The sequence below is a fragment of the Hippocampus zosterae genome, chromosome 7 (assembly GCF_025434085.1).
Source record: "Hippocampus zosterae strain Florida chromosome 7, ASM2543408v3, whole genome shotgun sequence".
NCBI classification, from domain to species: Eukaryota; Metazoa; Chordata; class Actinopteri; order Syngnathiformes; family Syngnathidae; genus Hippocampus; species Hippocampus zosterae.
Window position 1 is genome coordinate 13,756,464 of NC_067457.1, and position 26,904 is coordinate 13,783,367.

Sequence of the window (26,904 nt, forward strand, 5' to 3'; positions counted from 1 at the left end):
TCCGAGAGTACGGAAAATGCGCTGCCCCTCGATGCCCAAGCTGTGCACTAGCATAGCCGTTAGCCGTGCGTCGCTTGCCTCGTTTAGTCCGATCGCCGTCAGATATGTTGTAAAAGAGTCATACCAGCGGGACCACGGGACTGGTGGCTCACCGGGGAGCGTAAGGAACGAGGGGAGGGGAGCTGCGTTAAAGTCCATCTTCGTCGCCAAAATGTTGTGTCCGAAAAACGTGAGGACACGACTTGCTTTTTCAACGGTCTTTTATTCCACTGATGTCACAGGTCTCAGTTGTCACCCAACCCACCAATGCTTTGCGACACTGCCGTAACATCGTGTAGCAGTATGGTAAACGGCCATATGCTACAGTATTTTTAGTTTTTGCTTCAGCCATGGTTTTTGTTTGAAACTTTAGTTTGTATTCTTTTTGGTCATGGTTTTCTGCGTTTCTACCAATACAATTTGTGAAGTACAACCTGCCCCCCCCCCTACCTGCCTGCTTTATGGGGTCCTCCACCACCACGTATCGTGACAGAAAAACAAAAGAGCGGCATAAGTGAGTGAGGGCAGAATGTTGACCAATGCTTCGAATAGCGGGAATCTAAACGGGTTGAAGTCGCCGCATGTGCTTCTTTAGTTCCGACGTGACAAAGCTGCTTTCACATTGCAGCTGGGAGCACTTATACGCCGACCCGCTTCCTTACCCGTGTGCTTGCGTACGTGTGCAATGAGTGAGGACAAGACGGAGAAGGACATGTCGCACTGGTACGGCTTCTCGTCCGTGTGCCGCCGCTTGTGGTAGGTCACCTTGCTGGACTGAGCAAAGGCCGGGCCGCATACGTCGCACACGTACGGCTTTTCACCGCTGTGCAGCCTGGAGAGGGAGCAGCCACGTGACATTTTTAAACAGTCACCGGTTATCTTTTTTTTTTTTACATCATACAGGCAAGTCTGTATTTCGAGTGCGCTCCTTTAGTGTTGTGACATATCGCAACACCGTAGGCGGCAGTGAGCGGTTGCTAGGTAAGCGTATGTGCTACGGATTTGAATTTATATTGCTTGGTTGAAAATGTGGGTGTTGAAAAATACTCGGTTTAGATTTCTTTGGTTTCATTCAGGTGTCAAGTTGTTTCGTGAGCTACAACTGCAAATACATTTTTTAATCAATTTTCAAAATCTTATGACCATTACCACCTTGTAATCTTTCTCCTAAAATTCGGGGGAGGTAGAAATAATGACTCATCGATGCATTGCAAGAATACCGGTACTTGAAATTCGGTATGGCTTCAGGGAGTCCACTGAAGTGATTCTACATCTCACCACTGGAAGGCGCACTAAACATTCGACACACGAAAGACAGATATGATATTTTTGAAGAAAAAAAAAACATTATGTCAGGTGTATTACAACACTCAATAGGTCAGAAATATTATTTAACATACCCTTCACTTTTTTAATGGAGGAAAGCAGTGGTGGCCAACCCGCGGCTCGCGAGCCGCATGCGGCTCTTTGGCTGGTTTAATGCGGCTTCCGGGCTTTCACACAAGCATCGAAAAGGCCTCGGCAGTGGCGATGCCACTCAAACAAGGCGCTAACTACATAGAATGTACAACGTCAGTGTAGAGGAGGGGAGCTGTCCATTTCCTTTTGGCCCTCCTTGGACACCGGTTCTTTTATTTCTGTATAAAGGTGGAAGAAGACCCAACACCACGTCGTCTTTTCTTCAGATTTATCACAACGCAACACGAATCGATTCGGGCACCTGAGAATCTCAGATTTCATCAGGAAATGTAGAAAAAAATGCAGCCATGAGAATATATAGTGACAATATGATAATGAGAGGGGGGGGGGGAGTTACGCCTCCAGGCAAATCCCGGAAACAAAGAAATGAACATGTCATCTGACCCGGTGTGGTCTTTGTCAGTCTCCGTGCCTTCTTCCGTTCTACTCGAGAGGCGTTCAAGACCGCCTTTGAAAAATCTAAACTAATGATTACTTCAATGAAACTACGAAAATTGAAAATAATACATCAAAACTGAAAAGCAAGTGAGGATATCACAAAATAAATTCTATTGCCCCCCCCCCCACAGAATTTATGTTGTGGTTTCATTATTTGTGAATGCACAACAAAAGGAATAAATTACTACTGACATCTGATCGTAGTAGTCGTGGCGCTATGATCAAGGAAATGACTATGTGTTTTTCGGAGGCAGTCATGAACGCCTCTCGAGTTGAACGGATTAAGAGACATGTATTTGTTGAAAAAAGGAGAGCTTTTTGGATCTCCCCCACAAACTAGGTTTATCCGAGACATAACAGAATCCCACCATATGGATCCAAAAAGCGTAGACAAAAACAAGGTCTCCGTAGGAAAAAAGACAATTTAAAGTCTCAATCGCACCGAAATAAGGCAAGAACATAAAGCGCTGGTCCACAATAAGGACCAGGAGGCAAATCCAAACGAATAACAAAAAGTGCTTGCACAAAGGAGCAGGGAAGAAAAATAAAGACCACAAAATACGAACGAAAAACAATGTAACACCAGTACACGCACAAAAAGCCAGATCATCAAAACAAAACAGTACTTACTCAAAAATGGGTACCGAGAACTATAATGCGAAATCACGACGAGGTCAAAAGCCAATAAGTCAAAGAACTGCGAAGACAGCAATGCCATAGACCAGGGGTGCTTATTAGGTAGATCCCGATCTACCGGTAGATCTAAGACAGGTCCCAAGTAGATCCGAGGAGTGTCGAGGAGAAAAAAAAACAAACAACCATTTGTGTGTCTTTATACATGTAAATAATATATTTTTTGTGATAGTTAACAGGCTGCAAAAGTGCGTCGCATGCCTCAGTTTCAGACTGTTTCTCATCAGGGCGTGTGTGTGTGTGTGTGCGCGTTCGCCTTTCGCGTGCCGGTAAGGGTAGATCACGCGCGTGCCGGTAAGGGTAGATCCCGGGAGGTTAGTTGATCGAAAAGTAGCTCTTCGATTCAAAAAGTTTGAGCACCCCTGCCATAGACAATACTCCCACAACAGGTGAATGGCGGAGGAGTCCTTAAATGCTGAGTCTAATGATTACCGATTGGCAGCAGGTGTGCCAGAAAGTCCGCTCCTGCCACCTGGTGGCCAGACCGCAAAACCGAAACGTGACACTAACAGGTAGTTCCGTTTGCTTTTGCCCAGAATGGTGCTAGTCTACTCGAATGCTTTCATTTCCAAAGTAAATATGAATGGAGGCTGTAACTTCCAGCCGATGGGTCAGCATTTGGAGTTGGTGAAAAAAGTAACGCAGGAATACAAAGCTGAACAATGCTACTTATTAGAATCATGATTAGACATTAACCAGACATTGTATTAAGATCTACAATAAATATTATTGAAAATTTCGTGGGCTTTTGACGTATAAAATGCTTTGGTATTGTCATGTTCCGTATTCAGCAGCAGGTGGCACGCATTCTCTTCTGCCGGCTACACACCTGCTGCTTATTTCCCACTGATTACACCTGCTATATCTAGGCGCTGCGGCGTTTGACCCATTGCCGGAGTATTTACATGCCGTGCGACTGCTGTTGCCCATAACACTGAAATCATTGTTCGATACTAGTGATGGGTCCATGAGGCCTCATGAGGCGTGTCGACACACTGACACACTGTGTTGATACTGTGTCACTGACCACTGCCACCTGCTGGACCTTCAAGATCCCTGCAGCCAACCCACTTAACAGACTGAACTGACTGATAAATTGTTTTGTATATTGAACATATAAAATATACAATTCGGTAATAAATTGGCAAAAGGTGAAGGTTAGATATAAAAAAAGGAAAAGAAAATAGTCATCATCACAAATATGTGTTCAAAGGAGTAGAAAGAAGCAAAAAACCTACCCCGAGTCCTACCCCTTCTTATATATGAATTGATCATTTTTCTAAATAGGAAAGAAAGTCTAAATATCAACAAATGCTTTTACCCTTATGTATGCTGTACTAATACATTTTTACAACATTAGGTTTGTATATACAGTACATACTCTTTAGAGCACATGTATATGTCGATTTTCTCATATTCATAATGGATGCTACATTTCATTAATATATTAAATAATCTCATCAATGTATTTCTGATGTATTGCTATATTTCATGAGTGTATCAAATTTATCAGCTTAATTCTGATTTGTGTAGTTGTCTTGTACTACTCTCGAATTCATTTTTAATCTCAGCAAGAGATCTCATTTTACTGGTCCGTTTCAGAATCATTCCACAGATTTACACCTATTACAGATACACTCCTTTGTGTGATGTTCGTTCGTGTTTTGGATTTTTTTGTATAGATTAGTACCCCCTAGGGCGGCCCGGTAGTCCAGTGGTTAGCACGTCGGCTTCACAGTGCAGAGGTACCGGGTTCGATTCCAGCTCCGGCCTCCCTGTGTGGAGTTTGCATGTTCTCCCCGGGCCTGCGTGGGTTTTCTCCGGGTGCTCCGGTTTCCTCCCACATTCCAAAAATATGCATGGCAGGCTGATTGAACACTCTAAATTGTCCCTAGGTGTGAGTGTGAGTGTGAATGGTTGTTCGTCTCTGTGTGCCCTGCGATTGGCTGGCAACCGATTCAGGGTGTCCCCCGCCTACTGCCCGGAGACAGCTGGGATAGGCTCCAGCACCCCCCGCGACCCTAGTGAGGATCAAGCGGTTAGGAAGATGAATGAATGAATGAATGAATAGTACCCCCTAAATTATGACAACTTTCTCGAATTTTAAAAAGCTTCTGGATCTTTTGGCAAAGGTTATTGTGTGCTTTGTACATTAATTGGGCGATTTTGAAGTCAATCAGGTCATGAGATTTCATTGTTTAATTTAATAGACAGTGGATATGTGGGTTCCGTCCATTTGGAGCCAGTGATTGTTCCGATTGCTTTGTATTGTAGTTTTAAAACTCATTCACATCCATGCATTCATTTTGCAACATTCAATGTGTTCAAATAATGTGAAGATCATTTGAATGAGGATGCTTGTGGGCTTTTATTTCACAAATTTTTATTGAGAAAAATAAGATGCTCCAATGTTTTAAACTTCAGCCTGTTGCGTCTTTTACAAGCGATGTCTCCTGCTGTGGAGAACACACGCTCACAAGGGACGGATGAGGCTGGCGTACAAAGGAACTCCTTTGCGAGGTGGGAGAGGGTTGGGAAAGAAGTGTGTTGGTCCTTCCAGTACAGCTGCTTCCTGGAACCTTGATTGTCAAACATGGAGTGGAGAGTCAACCAATAATAATTACTGATTGTCAATTAAATCATCAACATAGCAACCGTGAAAAGATGAGTGAACGTTTGTATACCTGGCGTAATACTGGGTGTATCGCGAACTTCATTCTCATGCTTGGCCCGATAATGCCTCAGCATGGTGGAGGTGCTTCTGTTGGTGTATGACAATTCGACTTGGCAAATTCGACATTTCACCTGTAATGACATGTGAATAAGAAGTAACTAAGAGTTACCTTGAAATGTATTCGGATTAGAATGGTACAACACATGTCAATAATCTGAGAGGCACTCGGTGAGTGCCTCTCGCCGAGAGGCTCTCGGCGACAGAAGGCGATTTGAATAAATAAATAAATAATACCTTATTCTCCAGAACATCAAAATGGTCCCACACGGCGGATGATTTGCGTCTCTGCTCCATAATCGGCAAGGCACGAACACGAACACGAAGTCTGCACTGACACGAACTTCGATAAGCGAGCGTGAGTGAGGTCTGGCTTGTTTCGGCAAGTGGCATTGTGTCGCCAAACCCACTTCCTTATAAACACTGTGCGGCGGGCTTTTGCTGCGTCAACGCCCTCTGCACTGAGTCGACGCCCCCTGGACTAAGTGGCGCAGCCTGTACTGTGCCAAGCAGCCGATGCGGTCTAAACTGCACCGGTGCAGTTCACGTGTCAATTAGCAGCCTGGACTGTGTCAACGCAGCCGATGTGTCAATTAGCAGCCTGGACTGTGTCAACACAGTCGATGTGTCAATTAGCAGCCTGGACTGTGTCAACGCAGCCGGTGTGTCAATTAGAAGCCTGGACTGTGTCAATGCAGTTCACGTGTCAATCACGTGACGTAATGAAGCAGCACATGCATCGACACGTGGTTTGCTCTGTGAGCCCGGCGCATGTGTCAATGCATCGGTGTCGCTGGACCCATCACTATTCGATACCATTCGCGTAGTTACATTTTCATCGTCCCAAGGGGATCTTTATATATTCGTGCGTGAACTAGCACTTGTATTAACATACGTTCCTTGCCGTTTTTTGCAAGTGTTTTCTGTTGTCGCGTTCTTTATTTCCTGGTGCTCGTTTTGCCCAGCGTTTTCTGTTATTTATTAGGCGGGATTTTTGTTTATATTTCCTGCTGCCGACTGCAAATTTCCCCAGCGTGGGACAAATAAAGGTTCATATATTATAAATGTAACTAGGTGAACCTTATTTAGATGTTTGTAGTGAAGGCTTCCTTGTTTAACAAATGTAGCACTGTCACTTTAAGAGCCACACGAGATCAAAACACGCGGGAACATATACAGCGTGTGAGAATCAGACCAGAAAGGGTGACATGCACGTAAAGGAGGGTAGTCGCTGAACTGTGCCCACTGCTTGTCCCAACTTGATACACCCATGATCGTCCTCGTAACCCTGGCGATATTCAGGTAATTGGTAACTAGTTTACCATGACGCATGTTAGGTGTTAATTTTGGACAGGTGATTAATTAGTTGAATGGTATTTGTAGAGCTCAATATCTGGAGTGGTTTGGTTTGGAGTTTGAAATCTACCACTAGTGAGTCGTGTGAACAGCTGTACAGCGTAAGTGTTCGGAATGTTATAAGATGTAAATGTTTTTTGTGACTGTGAAATTATATGAACTGTGTTATCTATTCTTTAGAGGGGAGATCATTTGTGTTTGTCCATGTGCTTTGTACACACCCAACACACCGGGACATATCGAGTAAGTGTGGCTGCATCTCATAACATTGGGTTGCACTAAGAAGTATTGTGGCCTGGAAATGATGTATTTTTATTTCTGTTTTCCTATTAAGCAAGCCACTGCTGTTGTCTATTGTGGTAATTGTCTGTAATCTGTTAAATAATTTTCTTTGATCTCTTAGATCCCTGTTCGACCTCTTTTAAAATTCAGTTAAGATCTCAGTCTTTCATCTTAATGCTGAACAATTCTTCATTGTTCAGTTGGGAATAAAGCCCACCTAAAAATTATTTTGTGTCCAGTCCAGTCTTTCCAAAGACCGGCTATATAAACGCATAACATGCAGTCCACAGGCCCTTTGCAGATGTTGTCATCCAGGATATTGTGAGGATTTTGCTTTCCCAGCTGTTCATCACAACACAATGCAAACAGCAGATTCCTCCCTGAGTTGAGGCTCACGATGTGTGGGACTCGCGGGTCAGCACAGGATTCTCCCAATACTGATCTCAATCGCTTCATTCTCGCCCTCTTGTGGAACGATGTTCAAGGCGTCCTTATGATCGCAGTGCACTCTTCCTCTCATTTTTCATGCCTCTTTTGAGAGGTTGCGAGAGCCTCCATCCTCACCCAATAATGAAGTATGACTAGTTTACTTGCTTCATGTCAAGTCCTGCCTTGATCGCAGATGTTGGCTTCAAAACGAGCAACACTCGACCGCAAACTTCTCTTGCAAGTTTGAAACATGCATGTGAAGAAACTCGTTCGGCCATATAGACGTCCAATGCTGAAATAGAAGAGCTTGAAAAATATCATTGGTGTGTAATTAAATGTCCACACAAGTATTAGTGCTAAACAGAAAAAGTTTTACTCCTCGCTGGGTAACAGTACAGTACAACGTGGAACCGTAACATCAATTTGTTATCCCCGCACGAGCCCGGTGGTTGCTCTGGACCCGATAGCGACTCTTTACGGCATGTCCCATGTCGAACTACTGTCGTAAAGTACTCACCATATCGTCCTTAATGTCAACACTAAGAATTGGAATGTATAGAGCAGGGAGTGTCCAAACTCAGTCCTCAAGGGCCGCTGCCCTGTTTGTTTTCCAGCTCTCCCAGATAGTCCAAATTCAAATAATACTCGTTCTCATGCTGCTTCAGAGCGGGCTGATGATCTGAATCAGGTGTGTTGCAGCCGGGATAGCTGGAAAGCAGGCAGGGCAGTGGCCCTCCAGACCCGGAGCTAGACTTGCCTGGTATAGAAATTTGCTGAAAAACAAAATGTGCACAGCACATTCTCAAATACGAGCCGCGGGGCTTTCACAGTGGGGCCCGCTTTGTGCATCGTTGCTATGGTAATAATTATAAATATTGGTCTACAAACACGGACACCCTGATTAGGAAAGGACAGACCCGACTCTTCCTACTCAGGAAACTGAGGTCTTTTGGGGTTCAGGGGTCACTCCTTAAGACGTTCTATAACTCGGTGGTGGCCTCGGCCATCCATTATGGCATTGTCTGCTGGTCAGGCAGCATCTCAGCCCGGGACAGAAAGAGACTGGAGCGACTGGTCAGGAAGACCAGTTCCGTCCTGGGTTGTTCCCTTGACACTCTGGAGGAGGTGGGCAAAAGAAGAATGCTAACTAAGCTAAAAGCTATGATGGCCAGTCCCTCCCACCCCCTCCAGCCCGCCCTGACAGCACTTGGTAGCTCCTTCAGCCAGAGACTGTTACACCCGCGCTGCAAGGAGGAGAGATATCGACGCTCGTTCCTACCGACTGCTGTCAGGCTGATGAATAAAAAATAACAATCATAATAATAATAATAATTAAATGATGTTAAGGGAAATTGTAAATAGTACTGCGATTTATCCATTTTGTGTTCATATTGCATTTAATTGAAATATGTTTGTTGTTTTTTTTCTCTTTCTTCTTTCTACATACATTCTTGCTGCTGGAGGCTGTAAATTTCCCCAGTGTGGGACGAATAAAGGATATCTTATAACCGAGAATACCTCGTTCAAGAATGGCTGGGTACGCATTTTGTGGACCCTCTCAATAAAACACAAAATGGCGACACGAAATACGCGTACATACATAGAAATGAATGGGACGCTGCCACATTCAAAATGTTCGTCTTATTCCTAACCGAGCGATTGACAAACTGAATGACCCAAAAGCAGTAAATTCTGTGCTTGGATCAAAGAACACCTTAATTCGGCCTCAAATAGGCAGCGCCAACATCCGCCGCTGGCATGTTCCTGTTCTTGGCCTGGCCAGCAGGTGGCAGACTGAGCGAACTTGCTTTTTGCACACCTGCTGCTAAAAAACACATTTCTCGACAGGCGCCTTTATCCAATACACTGCCTTAGATTAAATAAAATTCAGAAAAGGTTTTTAATGAGGTGTGGTATATGGTTTTTGCAGCTTCGCTGGTCTTCATAAAAACACTAGGTGATCGGTGGCTGTTTCCCGACGAATGAGCACTTCAGGGACCATGGCTGATTGGGAAAAGATTTTATTCAACCAATGTCAGAGTGAAGTCTTTCCAAAAAGTTGAGTGGCCCAAGGCATGGATGTAAAAAAAGCCCCCCACCCCTGTCAGGCCCGTATCTTTTATACCTGTCAAGGAGCTGATGTCATGGCTTTGTGCACCAGCTGCGGTTTTCAATCTACTAGTTTACTTCAGTCTTAAAAAGGAGATCTTGACCAGTGCTGTTGGTGATGGACGACAACAGCCACTTTACCTTATTATAGGATTGCACACATTGCTGAAACTGGATTCTCCCTGACCAGCAAATATAGAATAGAATCGTGTTACTGACGCCAGGTGGACATTCTAAGGCCACCTACAGGAATAGAGAGGGAATTCCAAATTACACTTCACAGGTCAATGAGGACCAGACACTGGCCGTGGGTTCTTAATGATTTTGAAGATTAACTAGGATGCCGTGCACCTTACTGAACATTTAAGGATGTAAATTTATCATCAGAAATGTTAAAAAAAATTTAACAGGTTCTCACTATTAACAGGGCACGGTCATTTATTTTAAATATTCCTGATTAAAAAGTAAATTGGTTACTTCAGTCAAGGGAACTGTTTGTTTTATTGCCAGTTTCGCTGTCAAAAGATAAGCCATTACTTTCTTAGAAAAACTAATTTAGCCTAATATTAATTCAATTTGCAAAAGACAATTCGTATTTTCCATATCAATTAGCTGTGACTTTAATTTTTTACTCGGGGGGGCAACATGGCTTATGGACAGAGTGGTCATCTTCCAAACCAGAGTTCGGGGGTTCAATCCGCGGCCATACCAACCTTGTCCAAGGGTCCTTTCAGCAAGCTACTGAACACCGAGTTGCTCCGGATGCTGCATCATCAGTGGGATAAATGAGGAAACATTGCAAATCATTTTGATGTGATATAAGTGACAACACATTTACCATTGACATGAAGCAGAATGAAAATAAATAGTTCAAAACAGTTTCTGAGTTGCCAGTCAATTTAACTGGCCATTGGTTGGCCATGCAATTCCATGAACAACCTTTTGTGGTTGAGCATCAACTTCAGAATTGATGCTTCATTTTCAGAGAGCCATTCCTGTTCCAGTGTTACTCAATCTATAATGAAGAGAAACGGCTCCAAATGGTGAATGATGGATTATTTATGTAATTTGTGTGTTCAATGCACTACATGTTTGCACTGTGGTTAAGAGAGTAAAGTAATTTCATCTGTGTTGTATGTTACACATTGAACATATTTGACAATAAAAGCTGACTTGACTTTATTCATTATAGTCATGAACACATGAACCAACGTAAACGCTACAAAATAACTGTGCTTTCAAACGGGTTCTCCCCCCTCTCCATCTCATATTCCCTTTCTCTCCCTTCATCTCTATCCCTACTTCTTCTCCCCCACTTTGTCTCTCCCTCTCTCTCTTTCCCTCACTGTCCATCTCATCTTCAAGCTTGTTTCAAAATTCTAAATTCAATTTTTTTTTAACGTTGCGTTGACTGCAGCTTTCTCCTTATGCGTCTGGGGTCTCTTCCTTTGTTTTGTTGGTTTCCATTTCTGGAGAAAAAAAACAAAAGGGGTTTATTAGCGGTTTAGTTGAATATAAACAGAAATTCTGTCACGTTGCAAGGTGGTGGTGGACCCCAAATGGAAGGCAGGAGGGAGGAGCAGGGTGTACTTGAAGTGTATTGATAAAACACAGAAAACTGAATCCAAACAACATCCTACGAACAAAACGAATCCAAAGTAGCAAACAAAAAAACATGGCAGAAGCTAAAAACTCTCAATAACAGAAACAAGCATGACAGGAACAAGCATGACACCATCAAAGAAACAAACAATGACCCGACCACTCGGTGTCATGCTGGGAGTCCTTTTAAAGCAATAATTACCTAACGACCAACAGGTGTGCAGCTTCAGACAGAGCCCTACAGTGCCACCTGTTGGTCACAAACCAACATGACACATTCTTGAAGTTGTATTACCATCTGAACGCTGCCTTGACTGATAACAGGAACAGAATAAGAAGTATCAAAAATGCCTTGATTCACTACTTCTAAAACATGATGCCTAACATCTACCTTAAAGCAACTTTGTTGACTTAAAAACACCTGAACAGCAATTTCACTCAAGGTATGATTCATGAGTGTTATGCTCTTTACACTATTTTCAAATGTTCAATATCCTTTAATTTTGTAAATTTCCCCAGTGTGGGACAAATAAAAGATATCTTATGTTATCTTTAAATCAAACCTGGGCAAATTACGGCCAGTGGGCTGGATCCGGCCCGCTGGTCTTTTTAATCCAGCCCGCCGATGGTTGGCACAGTCCACAATTAAGGTTCGATGTAAATGATTGCATTCATTACTGTTTATTGTGCATGTTAAATTGCTCCATGTACAGCACTTTGTCACTGCAAGTGACTCTTTATTGCAGTGAGTTTTACTGGAATTGCGAACATTTTTACGTCCTGTAGATGATGGCATCCAAACGAAGAGGAACAGTAAGTGATATGCATCTGATTAAATGAAGCGGGTTACAAAGTCCGAAACATTAAAGAGACGCTTGGAGTCTGAAAGACTCAAATCTACGTCTGAAAATCTTTGTTTTCATTCATTCATTCATCTTCCTAACCGCTTGATCCTCACTAGGGTCGCGGGGGGTGCTGGAGCCTATCCCAGCTGTCTCCAGGCAGTAGGCGGGGGACACCCTGAATTGGTTGCCACCCAATCGCAGGGCATCTTTGTTTTCATTCCAATTCTAATAAGAGAGCAATTGATTTCCATAGCGGTATGGGCATCAAAGACTTCGAAGCGTCCTGTGGCTGACTTCAAAAGTTCGATGCACGACATCAGCTGAGCAACGCTGTCTTGTGTGGTGATCGAGAGGTCAAGTTCGAGACAGTGAGTGGAAAGAAAGCCACCAGGTCTTTTACGTGTTTCATTTGTCAGAAAATAGTCCTTATTTTGTTATATTTTGTCATATACCTGTACTGTATATGCTGCAGTTTATGGGCAATATATTGTTGCACTTTGTTGCTTGTGTTGTCACACATGTACTGTATGTTGTTAACATACTTGGACGTTCATCACAGTTGTTTCACTGTTCTCATTTTTTAAAAAAAGTATGGTAATACTTTAATACTTTTGTTCTGTTGATGTTTGGTATGGACTGTCAACATATACATTTTTTTATATGTACCGTATCTTGTGCTGACCCGGTCCACCTGTCAAATTTAGAAATCAATGCGGCACCCGAGCCAAAATGTTTGCCCACCCCTGGGCTAGATTGATCTCTCCTGAACAAGAAAAAAAATCAAAACACTGAAACATGCTTGCTTATATTTTTTCTACATTGTTTAGGAGTTGGGAGTTAGGACAAAAAAATGTGAGTTCTGTTACATTATTACTGGCATACAAAGACATTGTGCTATCTTCATGGGAAATTTAAAATCAGAAAGCATTGTAGTGTTCATCTTACTGAAAAAGAGTTACAAATGTATTACACAATTAGAATTGTTTTGCATATTTTCACTGAAGAAATCATTTTTCTGTAAAATAAATGCACTTTTCATTATCTAGAAATACTACATACTCTTATCAGCTTCTGTAAACAATGTCATTAACTTATTTCAACGTAGAAATAAAATTGAAATCAGGAGTAGATTTCTAACTTTTGGCCCGGCCCTAAACAATATTTTCTGCTTCTCATTTGGCCCCCCGGGAAAATAATTGCCCACCCCTGCTTTAAATGAATGTTTTTTGCCAAGTTTCCATCTTTAAAGTCTTGTTTGTCTATGTGGGCCCCCCAGTTGGGTGGCAACCGGCTACGGGTGTACTCTGACGACTGCCCAATGACGGCTCGGATAGGCTCCAGCATGCCCGCGACTGTTGTAAGGATAAGATTAGAAAATGGATGGATGGATCTGTGAACCAGATGAAGTCTTCTATTGCGAAGCGCATACAGAAAATGTAGTCTTTGCGAGTAGCTAAAAACAGCTGCTTAAATGGCCAAATAGTTTGACTGTGAATGTGTGTTTGAGAAACCACGAGTGATCTATCTGCCAATGATCCAGCGGCACTGTTGACATTCATGTTTCTAAGCTACAATCAAAGCCTGAACCACTGTGGTGATTTCAGAGCATCATACGTATGTGGTGAAAATGATCTAATAATGTGTGCCCTCTCATTGCATGACCTGTTTTCCTTGTTTGCATTGAAATGCATTCTTTTACAATTCATTTAAATGCCAAATGTCAAATATGTAACCTCTAGTCGCTGATGGTGTCGTGCAGGGGTGTCAAACTAATTTTTGTCGCGGGCCACATTGTAGTTATGGTTTCCCTTGGAGGGCCGTTATGAATTTTGGAAAACCATATTTATATTTAATCACCTCCATATAGTACATACACAGCACATAACAAATTGATGGACAACTACTTTTAAAATCAGAAGTAAAAAATAATAATCGTTACTGTGGACTACATATGACATTTTGAAATTTTGGTTCCAACTATAGCAAGCTTCATGGAACTTGACATGCTTCATTTGCTTTCGCGGGCCACATAAAATGATGTGGCGGGCCACATATGGCCCCTGGGCCTTGACTTTGACACCTGTGGTGGAGTGGTATAATCGCCTGACTTGTGTGGGATCAGTTCCTGCTAAGTGATGGTGCGAATGTGGATGTGAGTGGTGGTTTGTCTCTATATGTGCCAGGCGACAGGCTGGCGACCAGTTCCGAGTGTAATCCGTCTTCTGCCCAAAGTCAGTTAGGATATGCACGTGACCCTCATGAGGATAACCGGTTTTAATGAATGGATGGAAGGAACGTCTAAATCTATTTTAAGTTTATACAACAAAACATACTTGGAATTTAATTTGGGAAACCTTACATATAGTAAAACTCCGTCTACAACGAAACCTACATGTGCGAAAATACCCTGTAGTGTGAAAAAATCTTCATGCATGAAAGCCAGTCCCACTTTTCTGCTCCCCGACAACGAAAAGCCCCACGTTGCGTCATACGAAATTCTTTTTTCCGCCCTACCCTCGCAATGAGGTTCACTACAACGAAAACAAGCCTTCCGCAAAATAATCCAACCTCAGCGACTCCTGTGGTATTTGTTATTGCTAGCATGTGGTTAGAAACTTCATCACTCGTAATTTCAGACATGCTACGAACGTTGGATTGATTGGTATAAAACGGCTCCAAAAGGGACCTTTGCATTTCAAGCCGAAGAAAAGAAACACTTGAAGACAGGATGAAAGTAATAAATAGATGAAAATGAAAGATGGAGGAAGCAAAGTAAAAGACATGCAAGAAATTGATGTAAATTAATGATGATTGTAATTTTAGCAATTTCTTTCTATGCTGGCGATATGAAGTGTCTTTGGAATAAAATTTTTCAATAGTGAAAAGTCCCCTGTTGTGAAAAATGTTGTCCTCTCCACCTGAGAAAGTTGGCATGTCAGTATAATGGAAATGATAATGAGATTTTGAGTTGTGCTGACGATGCTACTGTTGTTGTTGAGCAAGCTCCAACTGGCCCCAAAAGCGGCTCCCAAAGCCGCAACAACCCGGGTACCTGCAGACCCAGTTGTTGATTGTTGACTGGGAACTATTGAGAGCTTGAATGCACACCCAACACCGTTTGGGGTTCGTTCCCAAGTTGGGCTGCCAACGATGCTCTGACTCGGTGCTGTCTTCAACATCATCATCACGTGTAGGAGTTGCAATCCTCTTTTGTATGGTGGAGCTTCCTGATGTTGACGGTTGTTCTTGGTCATGTGTGACAGATGTGTCATCGACTGTAAATAATAATAATATACTTTGGGTGAATATGCTTTGATGATACACATTTGTAATTGCTGAAATATTGGAATGTACAAAAAAACAATGAGGACTTAGAGCAGGGGTATCAAAATTATGGCCCGCGGGACGGAACCGGCCCCCAAGGAGGTTCGATCAGGCCCGCAGGATCATTTAAAAGTTAAAAAAAAATGCATAAAAGTTTGAAAAAATGCTTTTTGAACACCAAATTAAATTTTATACAGAAAATAACTACAGTACATCTAAAACAAATGATTAGAACAATATATTTGAGAGAAAAAGCATGTTATTTTGCCTCATTCAAATCTAAAGTGCAATCACATTCGTAAATGAATGGCTTCTGGTTTTTGAAATGTAAATTACATCATAACTTCTCCTCAGCTGCCGGTTCACCTGGCCGATCTTCGACCCACTTTTCCCAGATTGTCACGTTTCTCCATTTTCTGTTATCTCTTCTATTATTTTCTTCACTTTTCCTTCTTACCGCTATTGTTTATTTTTCTTCTTCGTGCTACCGCTATTTTTTTTTTTCTTCCTGGCAGGGGTTCACTTTGGCCTGAGGCAGGGGTTGGCAACCCAAAATGTTGAAAGAACCATATAGGACAAAAAAAACAAATACTGCGTTTGGCTCGCAACCGATTCAGGGTGTCACCCGCCTACTGCCCGGAGACAACTGGGATAGGCTCCAGCACCCCCCGCGACCCTAGTAAGGATCAAGCGGTTCGGAAGATGAATGAAAAAACAAATATGTCTGGAGCCGCAAAAAAATAAAAGCTTACAATGAAGGAAACACATGCTGTATGTATGTAGGAGTCTCCTCGCGGAATTGTTTGTTATTCATTCCTTTGTGTGTTCACAAACGCCCCCATAGAATTTATTTTGTAATTTCCTCGCTTGATTTTTTGTTTTGGTGCATTATTTTCACTTTTCTTAATGTCTGTGAAGTGATCATTAATTTCCGTTTCTCTGAGGCTGTCTTTGAACGCCTCTTGAATCAAACGAGAAGAGAGAAGTGACACAGACGTGTCTGTGTTTGTCGAGACTGTGAAAAGCATAAATAAAGAGTACGTTTTAAAAAGACAACATCACATCTCTCCTTTTTCGGAGCTGCAACATGTATCTATATCTATTTGAGCTATATTAGCCTACTATCAAAATCTTCCATTTTCAAACATTTTTCTAAAGCTCCACTGGATCTGGATCCGTGTGGTGCCAACCGCCAGCCTGGGGAGTCAAATTCAGCATTCGCTTCAATGATATCTAGTGCCATATAGCGTCGTGAATGGGTTATAATGTCTAGACTCTGAATATAAGACGAGCCCCACTTTTTCAATCTTATTTCAATGCAAAAAACACCGTCTTATATTCGGGCCAATATGGTACTTTATTCTTTACACCTTGAATAGCACTCTCCTTAGTTTGTACCTTAATTTGTAAGGTGTAGGCAGGGATTAAATTTAGATTTTATATGCACATGTGTAAATGGTTTAAAAATTCCTTTCTCTATAAATCTCATTTAATCTTAAAATGCATTACTATATTTTTCAAAAGCAATTACTTGTTAAAGTTTTGTGTCTTTGTACAGTCACTGGAATTAGTTGCAATGCATATATATGAACGATAAAAGTCAATTGCACATTGGTCTCAGAAAATCTAAAGTGCTTCATGAAATGTTTTGTCAAAGATATGTTCATTAAATTTCAACATTTTCCCAATGTTCTTGTGCTTCTTTAGACCAAAACAAAGGAAAGACATTATTTTGGTAATTTGGTAGCAAAGTATGGAATAATTTGAATGGTCCGGCCCACTTGACATCTACCGAGGCCGTATGTGGCCCACAATGTGAAGTGAGTTTGACACCCCTGACTTAGAGCAAGAAAAAAATCTTACGAATGCAAGATCTATAACATGTCACTTGTGCCAATGTTAGAGACTCACCCAATCCATGTCTTCCCAACATTCTATTTTTTTGCTTGACTGTCTTTTTAACTCTCTTCTGGCACAGCACTCCATCTATAAAAGACTGTTTTGATAGAGTCAAAATGCTTCCATATGCATCTCAGAAATATGCCAATATGACAGCGAAAGAGGATCCAAGTCGGACAAAAAACATGATATATATATATATATATACCGTATTTTCACGACTATTCGACGCACCGTACTCATAGCCGCAGTCTCATTAATGGGTGACATTTCTGTATTTTACACATACACAGGACGCACCGTACTAATGGCCGCAGTTTTACAGTGGTAAAACATACGCCAGCTTAAACATACGGCATACATGCGCGCACTCTAACACGTTAGCTTGAAGCATACGGTAGCATGCCAAGACATACAGATAAGCTAAAAACACGTTTTTAAAAAGGCAACAAAAGCAGAACTGAGTTCGGGTGTATTTTATTTAGCCATCGTACAATGTTCTCACGTTTTTCGATCAATCATCACCCCGAAATCCATCAAAGTCCTCATCCTCTGTATCAGAAGCAGAGGACTGCACATCTCAGTTGTCATTGAATGCATAACATGCCAGTGTGAGTTGCTACGCATTGCCGAGCGGAAAGGAGTAGCAACAGCAAAGTCAACATTTCTCTCGTGTGAAGCTTTCCCACATTTGAAAGTAAAGAACAGAGCGAAACATGGTGGCAGCACGTGTGTGTGTAGAAAGAATTGAACAATTGTGCAAGTACCGTAATCCATCAAAAACGCAGCGTTCCCTCTCGTTGTTGCGTATTGTGGCGTAACTCGCCAAGCGCTGCCTCTCACTCTTTGTAAAGTTGTGTTTGCCACCGATCATCCATTGTTCCCATGCCGTTCGCAACTTTACTTTGAACGCCCGGTTGATGCCAATGTCCAGCAGTTGGAGTTCTTTAGTCAAGCCTCCGGGAATAACGGCAAGCTCAGAGTTCATTTGCTTGACTTGTTTGTTCACCGCTGCTGTGAGATGGGCACGCATGCCAAAAGCATAACCGGTGGCTTTAAGTTTGAACTGAGCTTCGTAGGCGTGCGTGTCTTTTTGTCGAATTTATTTTCAGGGGTTCTTAGAAACCAAAACCGGAGTTGTTTTGCAACAATGCACATTGCCCCACTCTATACAAGTGTTGGTACTGGCTTGAGGCGTCCCTTTAGCGTCCACTTACACGCCCACCCTTCACCATTGGTGGACTAGCTTGCCTGTCCTCTCTCTCCCTCTCTGTCTCTCTCTCTCCATATATGTATATATACACGCCCACCCTTCCCTGATTGGCCGACTTCTTTCCCGCATGCCTGGCCACAGTCACTTCCGCCTTTTCTCTATATAAACAGCGTGTCGGCTGTCAGTCAGATTTTGGAACTCAGCGCATATAAAGGACGCTCCACACCATAAGGCGTCCTGTCCATTTTGGAGAAAATTTAAGACTTTTAATGGCGCCTTATAGTCGTGAAAATACGGTATATATATGTATATATTCACTGTCGGAAACATCACTCATGTCATCACCCGCATCAAAATTTCTTTCTTTAATTGACTCCATCTTCTGTGGCCTTCTGTCGGTGCCTTGTTGCAAGATGGTATACTCAAATGAAATTCCTGACATCTCAGAAACATAGCAATGGTGCAGTGACAGATGATCCAAGTCAAGCAAAAAATATTACCTGTGTTTTCAGTGTCTATGTTGGCACTGTTACCACCTCCATCATCTTCGTCATTGCATCTCGCTGCTAAAGCTGAAAGTGGCACCTCATCATCTGCGAAGGATGACATTTAAATCATGTAAATATGGATGGAAGACATTCACTCCTGCTCCAAGAATGGAAGGGTTTTCTCATGTTCACAAATTGTCTGGACACAGAGAAAATGAGAGCGGTCAAGGTAAAGGAATGACGAAACATCCATCTATTTTCCGATCCGCTTTTCCTCACAAGAGTCGCAGGGGGAGCTTGAGCCTATCCCAGCTGTCTTCGGGGGAAATCCCAAGCCGGTTGCCAGTCAACTGCAGGGCACATATAGACAAACAACTGTTCGCGCTCAAACTCACACCTCGGGACAATTTCGAGTGTTCAATTAGCCTGCCATGCATGTTTTCGGAATATGGGAGGAAACCGGACTACCTGGAGAAAACCCACGCAGGTATGGGGTGGGAAAAATAAGCAAACGCCACATAGGAAGACTGGACCCGGAATCGAACCATGCCCCTCTGCACTGTGAGGTCGACATGCTCACCAGTCGACCACGGTGTCACAATTAATAAGCAGCTGTAATCAGTTGTGGTTAAACAGCATTAAAACGGTATCACATATCACTAACTCCCTTTCTGATCAAGACATCCGTCTTTGATTATTGTTTGTTACTTTTAATCCACAAGACAGATGTGTATCAGAGCGGAACACATGTGAGGATGGTGACAGGCAGCTGTCTTGTCAAGCTGCTGCAACATCCCCGCCAAATAACTTGACATTCAGCGCGTGTGTGCTTTTGTGTGCTGTTACCATAGAAAAAAAGAGTTGTGGTTAAAGGTGCCAGAGGCTGGATGGCAAAACTGGGGCCAAATGGTGTGTAACTGATAATGGTGGCAACTTAGAAGTGGGTCATTTGGTCAACATTAGGTCTGACATTTGAATAGGATTCATTTGATTCAAGATTTCCAAAGTAATTCCAAGCATTTACGCTATAGCACAGTGTTTTTCAAACTTCTTTGATCCAAGGCACACTTCTTTCATTGAAAAAATCCACAATCACACCACTAGTTGAAAATGTGGGGGGAAATCGCTTATTTTAACATGTTATATTGTTACTATAATCGTTTTTAACATTGAAGAATGACGTTATAACAGCTTGAATTGGCGGCCCGGTAGTCCAGTGGTTAGCACGTCGACTTCACAGTGCGGAGGTACCGGGTTCAATTCCAACTCCGGCCTCCCTGTGTGGAGTTTGCATGTTCTCCCCGGGCCTGCGTGGGTTTTCTCCGGGTACTCCGGTTTCCTCCCACGTTCCAAAAACATGCATGGCAGGCTGATTGAACACTCTAAATTGTCCCTCAGTGTGAATGTGAGTGCGAATGGTTGTTCGTTTCTGTGTGCCCTGCGATTGGCTGGCAACCGATTCAGGGTGTCCCCCGCCTACTGCCCGAAGACAGCTGGGATAGGCTCCAGCACCCCCCGCGACCCTAGTGAGGATCAAGCGGCTCGGAAGATGAATGAATGAATGAATGAATGAATGAATGAATGAATGAACAAAAAGAAAAAAGTGTTTTTCCATCTTTCATGTTTGTTTCACTGTCATCCTGCATTCATGTATCACAAGGTCGCTTGTCTCTAGTGGTCGAAACACAAGGCAATTGGCTGGCTGTTGCTGCTCCCGAGCGGTATGGGAGGGTACTACATGATTACTTTCTGGGCGATTCACAGGCATGCAAATTAGATGTTTTATTGAGGCACATTGAGACTGGTGTGCTCAGGCACAGGGTTTGAAAAACACTGCTATAGCATATATAAGCACCCCTCTTCCTACTATGACGACTAATGTGATTTTTATTACCCACCATCATGAGCTTCCTGTCGTCTCCCTGGATTTGATCTTCTCTTTTTGACACCTTTCGGAGCTTCGGTTGCGGTGGTTGCACGTCCTCTTCCTATTGAGTTATTCACAGTCAGAAATTAGAAAACATATTTTTAAACTGAAATTAAAGAAAGAAAATATGCTTATATATAAAAACATGCACACTGTAGCGGACAGAAAGACAAGAGTGAGAAAGAAATAAATGGAAGGGGATGACTTTAAAAATATATTAATTTACATACCAGGGATAACAGAGTCCAATGTTTGCAACTCTGTCCCACGTTGCCTGTCTAACTAAAATGATATGATACGCACAATTCATCACAACTTTAACCTCACTTTTCTTTCATGAAATGTCTGTGAATATGGAAATGTTCAATATTATTAACTGACAAAAAATGTTCAAGGGTAAAATGGTTGTCCTGATTAAAATGAGGCTAAAATATCAGAATCAGAATCAGAATCATCTTTATTGGGCAAGTATGTACAACACACAAGGAATTTGTCTCACGCTGCACTAGTATCATCGTAAACAACAAAATCATTGAACCATTTTAGAGTAATGGAGTAATATGGAGTTACTAAAAGTAGATGAATGAAAGTGTTCTGTTGGATAAAAATAAAGACGAAAATGCTTGACTCAGAGTCAACTAAAACTTGACTCAATAAAACAGAATGAGGCTAACTACATAGGACCCACTTCCTCAACTGGCGGACCGCGATCCACGACCGGACCGCCGACCTCCTCTGTCCGGACCGCCGACCTCCTCTGTCCGGACCCTCGGCAAATTGTATAAAATAATAATTTATAAAGTGATTTTTAAGTTATACATTTTATATTTGTGGACTATAATTTGCGCATTACCGCGACTGCTTGTTAAAATTATCCGTTGTATTCTTTGCGAGCACTAACAGAAGTAATGCAGAGGACCGCGGCAGCGCGACTTTGTGTGTATAATGTTTGACTGACTGGAGACCCTGGTCGAGCAGGGCATGTCGGCGATAACGATGCGCTGATTGGCTCCTCTGAACTGAAGGTGTGTCCATACATAAGCGTCAGCATATACGAGGCGCTGATTGGCTCCTCTGAATTTAAGGTGTGCCCATACATAAGCGTCAGCACGCGTCCATCCCAATACACACGCATTCAAAATAGTTCAATGTGGCCGGAAACAGACGCATGCGCAACGCCACAGTGTGCTCACAGCTTCAGTCCAGGAGAGCCGCACACACAATTAAGACGAAGGTTTCGATTGTGTGCAGTTTTGCTTCCATCTACCAGGGGGTTTTTGCAGCTGTTTAGCAGCAGAACAGGTAAATAAACGTCACAATGGCGTCCTCTAAAATTGCTTCAAAGAGAAAGGTGGACAGTGAAAATCGGCCGTTCATAAAGAATGGACTGACAACTATGCTTTCATTCTACCTCTGTCGAGCACCAAGCCACTGTGTCTAATATGCCTAAAGACGGTAGCTCTGGTCAAGAGTCAAAATATTAAACGCCACTATGTGACAGAGCATAGCTCTTTTGAACGGGATTTCCCTCCTAATTCAGAGCTAAGAACAAACGAAATAAAGAAACTGAAAAGGTCATATCAAGACTCAAGCAGGAAGATTGTGACATGTATGACACACCAACAAAAAGCAACAGAGTGCTCACTGAAAGTGGCCTGGGTTTTGGGTAAGCACAAGAAACCATTCTTTGATGCAGAAATTATAAAAGAATGCATGACTGAAGTTATGGGCACAATTTTTGAAGGCAAAGAAAAGGAGGAAATGACAGCCAAAATAAAGCAAATTCCACTGTCAGATTCCACATCGACCAGACGAACTGAAGTCCTTGCTGCTTATTTGTCTGGCCAGCTTTGTGATGCAATACAAAATGCAAATTGTATTTCCCTAGCAGTAGATGAGTCCACTGACACTACTGATAATGCGCAGTTGGTGGTGTTTGTGAGGTGTTATAATGAGGCAAAGGGGGGAGTTAATGTATGTTTTGGGATTGTTAAACCTCAGTGGACAAACAAGGGGGGAAGACATCTATGCAGCAATGTCAGAATTGATGAATGAAAAACAGATAGATTTGAAGAAAGTTGTGTCAATTGCTACTGATGGAGCTCCAGCCATGTTGGGGGGAGAGAAAGGACTGGTTCAGCGTCTGAGAGAACATCACCCTGGCTTGACAGGCTACCACTGCATAATCCACCAGTCTGTCCTTTGTGCACGTCTGGGAGAAGTGTACTCTGAAACTATGACAACAATGATGAAACTCATAAACTTCTTGAGAGCAACATCTGCACTACAGCACCGCTTGCTTCGCATATTCCTGACAGAGGTAGATGCAGCTTATGATGATTTGCTCCTTCACAACAACGTCAGATGGCTGAGCAAAGGCAAGGTCCTGGAGCGTTTTTGGGCCGTAAGAAAAGAGCTGGAAACGTTTTTGTCACGGCACAAGAGCACAAAAGCAACACAATTCCTGGAACTTCTGAAAAATGACGAGAAAATGGAGGTTGTGGCATTTTTGGCAGATATAACATCTCATCTCAATGAGCTAAATCTCAAGCTACAGGGGAAGGTCAGCACAGTGTGTGAGCTGATGTCAGCAGTGCGGGCCTTCCAAAGGAAGTTGGAGAATTTCAAAGTTGACCTACAGGTAATTATATTTTCCATTTCATACCACACACATTTTATGGTTTCTGCTTAACATGTTTTTAATACTTCATACCCCCTTTAAAGCATTTCTCCTTATTTATTTTGATCTTTTACCCACAGGAGAGAATGGAACACTTCTCCAAACTTCTGGAACAGACCAAAGGAAAAGAAGATCGCATTCAGTGTCATGTGGAATTCCTGGAGAAGCTGATTGGAAATTTCAATACTCGTTTTGATGACTTTATATTAGGAAAACAAGTCCTACTGTTCATTGACAACCCATTCCTGGTCAGAAATGTAAGAGAGTTCTCTGCAGAAACACACCAAGTCTCCCATTGGGCAACACCTGCTACTCTGCAAAATGAGTTGATTGACCTCCAGGAAAATATTGCACTGAAAGAGGCTCAGTGTGACGCTGTCACTTTCTGGACAAGGATGGTAACTGCAGCTAATTATCCTCTGCTGCACAAGCTGGCAATTAACATTCTCACAATGTTTGGGTCAACTTACAGATGTGAGTCTGCATTCTCCACAATGAATATTGTGAAGAACAAGTCCCGTACTAGACTCACCAATGAACACTTGCATCAGTGTCTCCGCCTGGCCATCACACCTTTTGTGCCAAAGTTCAAAGTCTTGGCAACAAACACAAAATGTAACTTCTCTCATTAAATGCACATAATGTACACTTTTTTGCACCTTAAAGAATGAGTTCTTGCCACTTGTTTACAAAAGGAAATGAGGGATTGATTTGTTTTGTTAAAGGAAATTGATATTTGGATGTACCGTATCTTCTTAGCAGGCACAACTTAACAACATAAAAGAGTTCCTGTGCCTCAGCAAAATACCTCTCATTATTTGTTGTGTACTGGCAGAGTGAATAATTGTTATTTTATATATGCCCATTCTAAATGGGCATATAGCCCTGCTCCCTATGACCGCCATGCATGGGACCGGACCTTGGTCTTAATAAAAAAAAAAAAGTGGACCTCCAGCATTTCTAGTTGAGGACCACTGACATAGGACTTAAAATTATAAGCGTAAAACTGACACCAAATGGCTGATTAAAATGAACACTACTTCTAACAGTCAACTAAAACTTGACTCAATAAAACGGAATGAGGCTAACTACATATGACTTAAAAATATAAGCGTGATGGAAATTGGTATAAAAACTGACACCAAATGGCTGATTAAAATGAACACTACTTCCAACATATTTCATGTGCATAGAAATTTATTTAGAAGGTATTTAATGTGGAACAAAATGGCTTATTTCCAACTCATGGCTCGCCACTACAAATTGTAAACATTGTAAATATACAATAATAAATAAAATGGTACAGTAGTATTTGAACGTGTGATGATAAAACTCATGTCGGATACACGCTTCGGATGGTCTGTGAAGCTAACCAAGTGGCATTAAAAACACACTAACACAGCTCGCGTTGGCCCACAGTCCACCGCATTCGTTCGTGATTTAATAAAAGAAAATTTAACATTTTTCTCGAGAGAAAAAAATTGTTTCTGGTTCGACTGAACCAGCCTAGTTTAGCAAAAGCACTGTTTAGTTCATTCGTCTACACATTTCAATTCGCGAGGAAACCACAATTCTTATTTTTTAAACCACATGAACGAGACAATACAAGGCCGTAACCGCCTGAGCTCAGGCCATGTGCGCAATGTTGCTAAATTACTTGCTTTCTCTTTTTAAATCGCCATCTTTTGTTCGTGTAGAAAACCCATTTTGATGAAAAAAATCCATCGCTATTTTCATGAATAAAATCCACACGGTCAAGACAATTAGGTTTTATTCACCTTCATAAAGCAACTTGAAATTAAAATCGATTTACGGCCTATGCTACACCTAGCCTGCTGCTCGAAACCTCGGAAAGAATACACGGACTGAGAAGGACCGTGTGTACTGAACCGGTTTAATGACAAGTCCGGAACCGGTCGAGAACTCGCAGACTAACGAAAACTATTTTCCGTCGGCGCTTCGTACGCGCAGTGTTCCGACCACAAACTGGACGTTTGCATTCGCGGTTGGCCGCCTCACGACAAAGAAAAAACGATGACTTACCTGAGCATTGTCAGAATGTTCAGCACGTTGTTCTTGTTGCTCCCGAGCAAGAGCGGATCTTGTTAGTTGTCTCTCCATCTCAAAAAGCCAACTGGTGTCGGCTGTCCGTGTGCAGAAGTGTAAGTCCGATATGCGCGCCAAAATCTATCACGTGAACACTTAACCCGCTCCTCCGGCTTTGATTTCCAATTGTTTTCCTAATTGATGCGAGGGGGAGTAGTGGAGGCGGAGGGGGAGCTGAGCAACTGTCGAATGAAAACCCAACTTAAAACTTGATTAACCCTTTCATGGTCTTCTCACTTTAACGTTTCATATCAAATATAATCAGAAATTCACACAAATTCTAAAAACATCTAAAGTATAAAAACAGTAATAACATTTCAAAACACTTTAGTTCTTAATTTATCTGTTAAAGAAATTAAAACAAATTAAAACATCCGCACTGTTTAATAACTGAAGCAAAACATTGCATACAGTTTGGTACATTGTCAAAGCTGTTTTTATTATATTATTATTTATTATTATATATTCTTTTATATTTATGCTTGTCCATTTTTCCTACTTCCAAGACTACATCACTTCAAGAAGTTTACTGGCTCCCTTCCACATCCACCATTTAACATTGCTGCCATTGAAACGAATATACCCTTAAACTGTCAGCGGTGCTCAAGTTGTTTTTTTCAATGTAGCAATACAATCATTCGGAAATAATAACCTATATTTCCGGCACGCCTGACATCCTGAACCGGTTGCCAGCCAATCTCAGGACACACACACAGATGAACAACCATCCGTGCTCACACCTCGGGACCATTTTGGGTGTTCAATCAGCCTGCCATGCATGTTTTTGGAATGTGGGAGGAAACCGGAGTACCCAAAGAAAACCCACACAGGCAGAGGGAGAATATGAAAACTCCACACAGGAAGGCCGGAGCCAGGATTGAAGGTAACAAGAACCTATCCCAAGGTCGGATGTGATTTACTGTTGTGGGAACTGATGCTACATTGTATGAATAACAACTGATTTGTTTCAAATCTAGTGGAAAATTCTAATGTTTACTTGACACCTTTTTCAATGTGAAACATTATGATTAACGCCCCAATTGCTATGCTAAGGAAATAAACTGTTGGTGTATAAAATGTGATTATTACCATTTTATTGGCTTTCTTGACCCCAAAAAATGTACACACGGACACCAAATTTGTCATTGTTACGATAACAGAAACAGAGGCTTGAGCTCCAGAGTATCTTTCGGGAATCGGTGGCCATTAAAATAAATAAATAAATAAAAAAGTTTAGTTACTGTACAAATGATGATGTCACTTG

At 42.1% G+C, this 26,904-nt stretch overlaps 2 protein-coding genes across 4 annotated transcripts in view; both read right to left on the bottom strand.

Annotated features, from left to right (window-relative positions):
- The window catches only part of asns (asparagine synthetase), a 116,356-nt gene that overhangs the window by 73,025 nt on the left and 16,427 nt on the right, over positions 1 to 26,904 (bottom strand). The window lies entirely within an intron of this gene.
- On the bottom strand, positions 10,719 to 25,782 carry LOC127604260 (uncharacterized). 3 transcript variants are annotated; one of them, XM_052071296.1, is made up of 7 exons: positions 25,578 to 25,782; positions 21,085 to 21,136; positions 20,826 to 20,915; positions 18,940 to 19,032; positions 17,239 to 17,313; positions 15,056 to 15,278; positions 10,719 to 11,025 (listed from the first exon to the last, which is right to left on the bottom strand). In XM_052071296.1, the coding sequence occupies exons 1-7, from the start codon at positions 25,653 to 25,655 to the stop codon at positions 10,953 to 10,955; spliced, it is 684 nt and encodes a 227-aa protein (XP_051927256.1). In that variant the 5' UTR covers positions 25,656 to 25,782; the 3' UTR covers positions 10,719 to 10,952. The 3 variants fall into 3 exon arrangements, with proteins under 3 accessions (XP_051927256.1, XP_051927257.1, XP_051927258.1); XM_052071297.1 differs by lacking the exon at positions 18,940 to 19,032; XM_052071298.1 differs by lacking the exon at positions 15,056 to 15,278.

What these genes read in the sequence shown, in the direction of transcription:
- LOC127604260 (XM_052071296.1), bottom strand. Translation starts at nt 25,655, where the DNA reads ATGGAGAGACAACTAACAAGATCCGCTCTTGCTCGGGAGCAACAAGAA. An exon ending in AACATTCTGACAATGCTCAG is followed by an intron (nt 21,137 to 25,577) that starts GTAAGTCATCGT and finishes ATATCATTTTAG; the next exon opens with TTAGACAGGCAACGTGGGAC. An exon ending in ATCAACAACTGGGTCTGCAG is followed by an intron (nt 11,026 to 15,055) that starts GTACCCGGGTTG and finishes TTTTTTCTCCAG; the next exon opens with AAATGGAAACCAACAAAACA.